The sequence below is a fragment of the Humulus lupulus genome, chromosome X, assembly GCF_963169125.1.
Source record: "Humulus lupulus chromosome X, drHumLupu1.1, whole genome shotgun sequence".
NCBI classification, from domain to species: Eukaryota; Viridiplantae; Streptophyta; class Magnoliopsida; order Rosales; family Cannabaceae; genus Humulus; species Humulus lupulus.
In genome coordinates this window covers 21,642,495-21,653,617 of record NC_084802.1, presented here as the reverse complement: position 1 = coordinate 21,653,617, position 11,123 = coordinate 21,642,495, and the positions used below count along the sequence as shown (strand labels likewise).

At 31.3% G+C, this 11,123-nt stretch overlaps 1 protein-coding gene across 1 annotated transcript; it reads left to right on the top strand.

Annotated features, from left to right (window-relative positions):
- Positions 1-448: 448 nt before the first annotated feature.
- Positions 449-9,977, top strand: LOC133805609 (zinc finger BED domain-containing protein RICESLEEPER 2-like). Its single transcript, XM_062243787.1, has 6 exons — positions 449-2,068; positions 2,188-2,497; positions 2,576-2,722; positions 9,217-9,251; positions 9,495-9,563; positions 9,711-9,977. The coding sequence occupies exons 1-6, from the start codon at positions 449-451 to the stop codon at positions 9,975-9,977; spliced, it is 2,448 nt and encodes an 815-aa protein (XP_062099771.1).
- Positions 9,978-11,123: the final 1,146 nt, after the last annotated feature.

Below are 11,123 nucleotides of genomic sequence, written 5' to 3'. Positions count from 1 at the left end.
GCTTTATTATATTATGTAAATATTAATGCTATATATTATGTTCATTTTTATTTATGTTGATTGGTATTTACTGGTTATATGCTCCCAATGTTATGTGAATTATGAACCACTTTCAATGTCTTGGTTTGAGTATATAAGTTTTGGTCTGTGTATGTGTAACTATTAGACAAGAAAAATGGGACGGGACTGCATTTTTAACATATTTGATGGGGAATTTTTCTAAAGATTTGGTGCTTCACTGAGATTTGATTTGTGAATTTATCTTGCAGATATTGGAGCAGGGAGTTTGTATTTTCAAGGCATTGATTCAAGGTAATTTTACTCTGTTATTTTTTTTTTCAAGTAATGCTTTTTTTTTTTTCAGATTTTCTTTTGTAGTTTCTTTCTCATTAATTGTTTCTCTGTGATACTAATTGTTATTAATTTCTATCTTCAATATTTATGCTAGATGGAAGATCAACCACAGGGTGTTAAAGAGAGTTTGGTGCAGCCACATAACACTAATATGACTACTGAAAACACAGAAGAGTCAACTCAAAATGAGGTAGATTCTAAAACTGCAAAAGGAAAACGTAGAAGAAAATTGACTTCAAATGTTTGGTCTTGTTTTAATATGCTTCCTGTAGATCAAGATAATCAAACACAAAGAGCTGAATGCAAGCATTGCGGTAAAATATATAATGCTGACCCCAAGTATGGGACAGGAAACTTAAGTCGTCACATGAAAAGTTGTGAAAGAAGAGACACTCGTGATATTGGGCAGCTAGTGGTTTCTCAAGACAAAGGAATTGTGGCCTTGGGCTCAAAAAGATTTGATCCGAATCACTTTCGTGAATTGATGACTCGTGCAATAATTTTACATGATTTGCCTTTTTCATTTGTTGAATATGAAGGTGTGAGAGCTACATATGAATATTTGTATCCTGGAATCACTTTAGTAACTAGGAATACTGCAAAGGCTGATGTTGTTAAGATGCATGCATTAGAAAAGGCAAGGATTAAATCAATGTTGAATAATAATTCTAGTAGAATTTGTTTGACATCTGATTTGTGGACTTCTATAGTGACTGATGGTTACATAACCATTACTGCTCATTTCATTGATAAAGATTGGGTGCTACAAAAAAGAATTCTAAATTTTTGTTTCATTCCTCCACCACATTCTGGTGTTGCAATATGTTCAACAATGTTTGAGTTACTATGTGAATGGGGAATTGAAAAGAAATTGTTTGCTCTTACTTTGGATAATGCTTCTTCCAATAATGTGACTGTTGATTTATTGCAAAAAGATTTGACAGCTAAAAATGCACTTCCTTGCAATGGTAAATTTTTTCATATTCGTTGTTGTGCCCATATTCTTAATTTGGTAGTGCAAGAGGGGTTGAAAGATATAGATGGTGTGGTTCTAAAAATTCGTGAAAGTGCAAAATATGTTAGAGGTTCACAAGTTAGAAAGAAGAAGTTTCTAGAATGTGTCAATCTTGTAGGTCTTGACTCTAAGAGGGGTTTAAAGCAAGATGTGCCAACTAGATGGAATTCAACTTTCCTTATGCTTGATAGTGCTATATATTATCGTCGGGCATTTTTCCATTTGGAATTAATTGACAGAAGCTACAAGTCTTGTCCTTTACCATACGAATGGGAAAAAGCTGAGAAGATTAATGAATTCTTAGAACAATTTTACAATGTCACTTGTAGTTTCTCTGGAACTGAGTATCCCACATCTAATTTGTATTTTCCATCAGTGTATTCTTGTTATTTTTCACTGAAAACAGCAAAGGAGAGTGATGATTCATATCTATCAAGTATGGGTAGTTTAATGATTGAGAAATTTGAGAAGTACTGGAAAGATTTCAGTATAATATTGACCATTGCAGTGGTTCTTGATCCTCGTTACAAGTTGAATTTTGTGGATTATGCATATACCAAAGTTTATGGTGTAAAGGGATCACCACAATTTCTTGAGGTAAAGGAGCATTTACACAAATTATTTTCTGAGTACTCTACAGAGAAGCCTTCTATGTCATTATCTTCTAAAAGTGATGCTCCAAACACTTCCAGGAACTCAGTACTTAAAAAAAAAATAAGACTCTCATGAAGGTAAACTTAACTTGTTTAATCTTTTGAATTTTTATTCTGTTATATTACTTTCATATTGGTTTGAGTTTGATTTTTAAATGATTGCAGGACTTTTATTCTTTTGAAAATCAAGAACAAGCAGCTACACAAAAATCTGAATTGGAGTTTTATTTAGATGAACCAAGATTAAGTATCAATGTAGATTGTGATATTCTTGACTATTGGAAAGGAAATCAGTTCCGATATCCTGAGCTTGCTGCTATGGCTCGTGATGTTTTGAGCATTCCTATATCTATTGTTGCCTCTGAAGCTGCATTTAGTGTGGGTGGTCGAGTACTTGATCAATATAGGAGTTCACTTAAGCCAGACATAGTTGAGTCATTGATTTGCACAAGAGATTGGCTATTTGGAGATATGGGTAATTTAATTGATTTTTTATCATCTATTTTATTATATATATATCACATGTTAATTTTTGTTTTATAAATGTATATAGAGAACACAAAATCTATTCGTGTGGCTGTGGATGCAATTATTGATGATGTGCTCAACTTGGATATCAATGACCATACATATTCAACATCTTCTCAAAATCAAAGTTCCCATGACAGTGTTCAACAAGACAGTAATGTAGTAATGGAAGGTATTTTGAATATTTTATTTGCTATTATATTTATAATTTTTTATGTGCACCATTCTCAGTATGTAAATCTTGATTTTTCTTTAATACTCTCTGCCGGTTGAACTTCAAAGTTTGAAAGTGAAGCTGCCTAACAATGGAGATTGATGAGTTGAATTCATCATTTATATTATGTTTGAGACCAAGATTGTAATTTTGAATTTATCACCTTTATATTATGTTTGAGTAGATTAAACTTATGAATTTATGTATGGTGTTTGTAATTGTTGGATTATTGTGTGTTTGAGTGACAGGTTTTATAATTTTCATTATTATGTTAATCGTGTCAATTTCGTGTCAATTTCGTGTCGTGTCATTAAACGTGTATTAATCGTGTCAGTTTTAGATTTGTGTCAAATGACAAATTTATTAAACGTGTTATCGTGTCGACACGTGTGACCCGCTAAGATAATCGTGTCGTGTACGGGTTTGGATTTCTGACACGAATAATAATCGTGTCGTGTACGGGTTTACTCTAATCGTGTCGTGTCATAATCGTGTCGACACGATTATGACACGATAACACGAATTGCCACCCCTATTTGTATCTCTCAAACTTTTTTACTTGTTAAAAATTTACTCGAATTATTGAAACTACTAAAAATAGATTTTTTGTCCAAAAATATAACAAAAGAGCATACATGGCATGTTGATGAATCGACACTTGTTAAGATTTTCATACCTTCTGAAATATTATTACCGCATAATTGTGACCTTAAATTATTATTGCATTATAAAATTGTGAGTCACCAAAAATCAACTTTTGATAGTTTTAATAGTTGAGCATGATTTTTCACTACTATAAAAAAAAAGGCAAAGCGAGCCCTAAATAAGTTTTTAGAACTCGCGGGGCTCGAGTCCTCTATTTGAGAGCTTTAATAACTGAGGTTTTTTTAGGACTTGCGCAAGTGCTAAAAAAATTTATTTTTAATTTTTAAAAAATTAAATGATAGCCAAAGCTCCCTCCAGAACTTCGACGATGACGACGATGCCACCACCCCCACTGTGGTGGTTCAGTCTGATCCTTTAGTGGGTTTTAAAGTTCAAAACACAAGAAATGCAGTGGCGGTGGTCATTTGGCTCGAGATGGCTCGAGGTGGTCGGAAAATGCCCAAAACGTTTCGGAAACCCACATGGTCGTCAAACTTTGGAGGCTCCGTCAACTAGGCTAGTAGGCGATGGGCTCGCGGGTCTGGGGGTTTCGGGGCCGGGGAACGCCGTGGGCTGTCGCGTGTAGATGGGTGGTGGCTGGAGCGTCGCCGTTCGTGGCTAGGCAGTGGGCATGCATGAGAAAGAGAGAGAGAAAGATAAATGGGGGAAGAGAACAAGGAGAGAGAGAGAGAGAGAGAATGAGTTTTTTTTTCTTTGTGATTTAATATATAATAAAACTTTAGTTAAAAAAAATTATTCAAACTTTTAGGACATACATAAGTTGTACAGTGCCATTTGCATGTCTAAAAATAAATTCTTCAATGACTCTCAATTAGTGTCCTAAAAAGTCTAGGAACTTTTGTTAAAATAACTTCAAACTTTAGTACACACATAACTTTTTAGGGCTCACTTTGCGTGTCCAAAAAAAAATTCTTTAAGGACTCTCAATGAGTGTCCTAAAAAGTTCATGAACTTTTGTTAAAAAAAAATTCAAATTTTTAGGACACGTGTCAGTTCGCAAGCCCTAAAAAAATTATTTAAGGATTCTTAACGAGTGTCCTCAAAAATCCATGAGATGTTTTTAGGACTCCTATCTAAGTAAGTGCTCAAAAAAAATATCTTAAAAACAATTTTTTTTTTAGAAGTGTTTAAAAAACAAAAAAAAATGTTCAGTAATATTAATAGTGCATGATTAAATATACTATTTATCTTATTTTTAAATGAATTTAAGAAGGGATGTGACTAGGAGATCCATTAGAGTGGATCTCAGTTAAATAGAGAATGGATAGATGGGATGGGATGGGATGGTTCTTAGCATAATCCAAATGAAAATCATTGAAAGAAGAAATAAAAATAGCAAAAGGAAAATTATGAAAAGTGTAATACAACTGCCAAATTAGTAAGACTTTTCACATAAATGATCAAATTTCAGATTCTTGAAAGCACTCGACGACTTTTGATTGAGCCCCCACCCCATATTCTGTAAATTAAAAAAGTCACTCGTAAGGGTAAACTAAAAGAACATAAAAAGAAAGTACATAAATCCATCACCATCATATCATCATCATCATCATCATCATCGATATATATAGCATATTCTTTAAATTTCATTCGTTTTAGAGGTCGGTGGCCGCTGTTTTAGCTTTGTCCTATTGTCCCATGCATATCACGGCTTTTTAGTTTTTAGATTTCTTTTTTCTTTTTCTTTTGTATATTAAATTTACCCAGTACTACTAAAGTTTAAGTAGCCTTCAATAATATCTAAAAACACAGAAATATTTTTCTCTTTAATTATCATTCTCTTCAACTTTTCATCCTAGATTTTTTTAATTTTGTAAAAAGAAATAAATGTTTAAAATTTAATACATATAATCATATTATGTTACGTTTAAAAAGGAAAAAAAAGCAAAGAGTTTTTGTAAAGTCACCTTAAAATCACCTACATCATAAATTATCATCTAATAATATTTTAAATGTGTAATCCGTATTGATCTGGATGGTTTACTTATATTGTGTAATCGGTGTGTTTATTTGGTCATCTCTTTATGAAGTGAAAATTACACCTAATACCCAATTTAAGTTAATCTCTTTAATTTTTACCCACATTTTAAAACTTTTTGATTAATACCCAAACTATTAATGACTCTATCCATTATACAGTGGTCTAGTGGAACTAATAGTTGAATATTATTTAAAAATGAAAGTAAATGACACGACAGAGACAAAGATTGAGAATTTTACATTGGACTTCTAGTAGTGTTTTAAGGATAATATGAGAAATATGCTTAAAAAAGTGGGTAATATTCAACTAAATATTATTAGTAGCTATTTTTAGTTAACTAATCTTAAAACTGGATATTTTTCAAACTATCCCCTTTATGAAATTTGTGGAGTTCTATTTCTGCCTGGCCCATAGGACTTGTCCCTTGAATTAAAGTACTAAATTATCATTCTATGTTAATTTTCTTCAAACTTTTAAAATATGATTTATTTCTGTAAGCCATTTTTTATATTGTTGCAACATGCATTTATTGGTGTAAAACAGAGGTGTTCATACCCACACCATACCACAATGTACGGTTTAGAATTATTTGCGGTACAATTGTAGTTTGTATTTTTACCAAACTACGCAGTGCAGTGAGGTTTGTAATTTTAAATTTTATAAATGCAGTTCAAACCACACTACACTGCATTATTATATATTAATTTTTTTTATATTTTTTTCTTTTTTACCACATTTAAAATTAATACATAAATATTTATATAGTAAATTATACATGAAAAAAAATATAATGTTTTATAAAATGTTAACACATATTCTGCTTTAATCTAAAAATATTCCTCATTAACTAAAATCTTTATTTCTATATTACATTTTTTTATTTGTTATTAGTTTGTTATATTTTTATTGTTTTGCTAAAAGTTTATCAATTTGTTGTACATTTAACTATTTTGTTAAACACTCTATGGTTATGAGATTTATTATGAATATTTATTCATTATAATATTTAATTATTAAATTATTTGGCGATAGGTATAAACCGCACACCGTACCACACCACACCACATTTTTGCGATGCAATTTATGCAGTTTGAGGTCTATGCGGTGTGGGTTGTAGTTTGGAAAATTACTCAAACCGCATATGCCGTGCGGTCTAAAAAATTAGAGAAAAACTACACCACATGCACCCCAAACACCCCTAGTGTAAACTGTAAACCGCATTTCAAAATTCAATTCGTTGATTTTAGAGTGGAGTTGCTATGTGATGAGACAAATGAGACATTTGAGTGGATCATACAATGTTCTTTAACCGTATGAAGAAACGAAGTACCCTCAGTTGTCATTAATAATTTCAAAAGCTATGTCAAATGTTATTCATCATCAGCTTTGTTCATGGAAATGACTGGGCAAGATCAATGTATGACAAGAGAATTCTTTGGGGAGAAACATTCCTATACGTACGCAGGAATTGCAAACCACATAGAGACGTGAATCTATGAATTCTTATTTTTACCTAACTCATTTCTTGACAAGTAAGTTATGAGATAAATGATGACTTTCGCGGTAAGCACACTTCCCACCACAAGAAAAAGTAGTTTTTGTGGTGATTTTATTTGCGGCGAACATCTACATTCGACGCAAATAATTTTATTAAAAATTGATAAGGAATTGTGGGATTTTAATAGTGAAAAAAAATTATTTGTAGCAAATTTTTCACCGCAAATAATACTATTAAAAGACGCAAAAAATATAGGGCGTACATTATTTGGCGCGAATAAATGAAAACTTATATGCGGTGATTATTTTCGCATGGGTGAAAAGTCTTGAAAACGTGGGTGAAAAGTTTGGTGGGAATTTTTTTGCGGGTATTTTTTCCCTTCATATTTGCGGAGAAAAATGTATTATTTGTAGCGAAACATTTCGCCGCAAATAATGCTTATAGTTTGAGGGTTTAAGTGTAACAACGCCGTTTGCTAATTTATTATCAGCAACCTTTATTTGCCGTGAAAATATAGGATATTTGCGGCGAAAATTTTCACCGCAAATAATAGCCACGATATATCAGCCCAAGCCTCTTCTTCTTCCTCATTTATGTGCCTCTCTTTCTCTCTCGTCTTGAGTTCTCTCTACAACCCCTCATCTGACCCCAACCCGACCCCATCCGACCCTTCCCCGACCCCTCCTCGGCCCTTTTCTCTCAGGATATCTATCTCAAAAATTCCCAAAAGCTCATTTTCTTAAAATTCCCAAAACCTCCGCCACCACTTCATCTGACCTCACCATCGGCGAGGAAACTGACCTCCACCTCCCAGCATCGGAGGTATATCTCAGCCTCTCTCTCTCAATGTTTTTTAATATTATTATCCTAACTCATTTAATTTTGGTGTCACCACCACCACCACGACGCCAGAGCAATGCTAGAGTTTGGATCGCTGCTTATGCAGTTGACTCGAGAGGTATATATATATATATTAAGTTAATATTTATATAAAAAAATCTTTAACTTAGTAGTAATAGAAATAATATTGTGTTTGAATTATTGATATTGACAATTTTATATTCGATTTGTAAGTTTGATTTTTTATGGTAAAAGTTTGATTTTAATTTTATTTAAAAGTTTGATGTTAGTAATATGTTTGTAATATAATAATGTTGCTTTGAATTGTTTTACTAATTTATTGTATTAAATATGTTGTATGTTCTAGACTGGATTTAAGTGTTATTTGCAAATTTAAAATTTTGAGATAGTTAGAAATATAGTTGTTATGTCGTCGAAATTTTGGTAGAATTTTAATCAATTAAAATATATAATAAACTAAACTTTTTAATAATAAAATTACTAATTAACTATTAGAAAATAAAAGTTTTAATTAATGTAATACTAACTTAATTAAATAATTTAATAAAATTAGATTTTAACATTTAAAGAAATCAAATAAGATTTAAATAATTAAAAAAACTAAAAAAATTGATATTTAATCAAATTTAATTATAAAGACTTAATAATTTTTTAAATTTAATTAAAAATTCAATTTGAACGATAAATTAAACTTTTTAATAATAAAATTACTACATGACTATTAGAAAATAAATTTTTTTATTAATGTAAGACTAACTTAATTAAATAATTTATTAAAATTAAACTTTTAAAATAAAATTAGATTTTAAAACTTAAATAAATAATATAAGATTTAAATAATTAAAAAACTAAAAAAATTGATATTTAATAAAATTTAATTATAAATAATTAATAATTTTTTCTATATTTAATTAAAAATTCAATTTGAACGATAAATTAATTTTTTTTTATATTAAAATTACCAAAAAAACCATTATACAATAATATCAATCATTATAAAATTAATATAAGGCTTACTTAATTTAATAATTAATTCAAATTAAACATTAACACATAAAATAGATAATAAAGTTAAACTATATAGAATAAAGTTGAGAAATAATAATATATGTAATGATTTTTAAACTTAAACATTATAGAATATATGATATAAAAAAATGTCATAAAACTTAACAAATCATAAGACCACTTTTTATTTGTCTTGTTTTTCTTTGGTAATAAGATTTTATTACCAAAGATAGGATAGAACAATTATTATCACATAGTGATAATTTTTTTAATTGTTTGTAATCACTAAATACCTTAGACCTGTTTGGAGAGGCTGAGTCAGTAAGGACTCTTAAATATGTCTCTCCGAATTATCCAGGACTTTTTTGTCTGCATGGATAATTCGGGTTTACTGTATACCTATAGTTTGTTTTATAACTCATTTTATTGTTTCATTAGTACAACTTTCGATATGTGTCTCCTCATTTGTTCTTGTAAGTGAGAAGACTTAATTTTAGTCTATCCACTTATGACAACTATGGGGAGGTGTTGCCGAAATTTGTACTGATATGAAACAATATTAAGAGTATAGATCACACTATATGTACACAGTAAACATGAATGAGATAGATTTTTTACCATTATAGAAATGAAGTGAAAATGTGGATTATAGGGTGCACACACACACACACACCTGATTTAACGATATTTAATTGTGATTTATTCGTGTATGATAGATGTCAATCGATAAGAGTTGGACGTCTTTGAGAAATCGTAATAGTGATGAGTATTGGAACGGTCTCCAAGTCTTAATGAATTTGGCGAAGCAACACAAAGACTGTGACCGAAATATTAGATGTCCATGTCTGAAATGCCTAAACTCGAGGTTCCATCGCGTGCATACGGTAGAGGGACATATCTTTCGATGGGGTTTTCAAGAAAGTTAAAAACAGTGGATTTTCCATGGGGAGGTGGATGAAGTTTTTGTCGAAGAGGTAATCGAGGATAATGAAGATGTAGATGAGATGATCGACATCATTGACGATTTTATCTTACTGGAAAATACAGAGGAAGCAGATGAGGTGAATGGCAGTCGAATGGGTCAGTATTACGATGAGTTGTTCGACGATATTGAAGCCGAGTTGTATCCGGGTTGCAATTGGATATCATCCCTTAACTTTTTGGCAAAGTTGATGCACTTGAAATTTAAGGGGAAGTGACCAAAAAATCCCTTTGATGAATTGTTGAAGTTACTAAAGTTTTGGGGGTGTGAAGCGCAAACAAGGTGCAGATGAAAGTATTTGGAGAAAAAAAAGTATATTCTATGAACTTGAATATTGGAGTTCAAACCAGTTGAAACACAACCTAGAAGTGATGCATGTCGAGAAGAATGTATGTGACAGTCTCCTTGGAACATTGTTAGACAATGATAAGTCTAAGGACACTACTAATGCAAGACATGATTTGAAGAAAATGGGATGTAGGAAAGGGTTGTGGATCTATGAAGATCAGAACAAAAAACTACTGAAGTCGCATGCTCTGTACATTTTGACTGTTGAACAGATGCGCCAATTTTGTCAATTTTTAAAAGGAGTTAAGTAGACGTCAAAACTACAATAAACCTTCAAGAGAAAATACGACACCGATAATTTTATAGTGGTTCAGCCCCAATATGTTGGTAATAGCTTAATCCACTTAGAGTTGTGATATATAAATCTACACTCAAGATCAGATGAACCTGTGTCAACTGAGTTTCTTAAGTGTAAATGCAAGAAAAATACAAGATTTCTCTCAGAATACAAATGTTCTCTCAGGAAAATCAGAATTCGAATCCCCTCAATGATGCCATGAGCTCTTTATTTATAGGCTCAGGATCGTACAAATCAAAATCCCTCATAATCAGGATAATTCAGTTGCTCTAATCAATATTTTATTAATAATCAAATTTAAAATACAACAATATGCGATTTCTTTGGGATAATCTGAGAGATTCCCGCTGTGGGTACGACTAATTCTAGCTGAAGTCGTTACTGAAATTTCGCTACATAATGATGATCTGTCTAGTCGGCCAACTTCACTCCTTGAAGTGAGACTGGTCGGCCAAAACATTTTACTGGTCAGTCAAAAATCTTTACTGGTCGGACAAAAATTCTACCAGGTCAGTCACATCACTTCCAAACCAGATAAATAATTTTTATGTCAGTAATATCACAAGATTAATCTCAAACCTTTGACCCAGCCATTTATTTCCACTTCTCACTTTTATTTCCACGCCATCGTATTCAAATTTTGGGGATAACATTTGCCCCCAAGTTTATTATATGATATACTCACATAATAAACTTTTTATCAACTGCTGATGACAT

Bases quoted from the DNA above. Each gene is read 5' to 3' on its own strand.
- LOC133805609 (XM_062243787.1), top strand. From the start codon at position 449: ATGGAAGATCAACCACAGGGTGTTAAAGAGAGTTTGGTGCAGCCACAT. The intron at 2,498-2,575 runs GTAATTTAATTG...AAATGTATATAG, and splicing joins TTGGCTATTTGGAGATATGG to AGAACACAAAATCTATTCGT. The intron at 2,723-9,216 runs GTATTTTGAATA...TTGTTTCATTAG, and splicing joins CAGTAATGTAGTAATGGAAG to TACAACTTTCGATATGTGTC.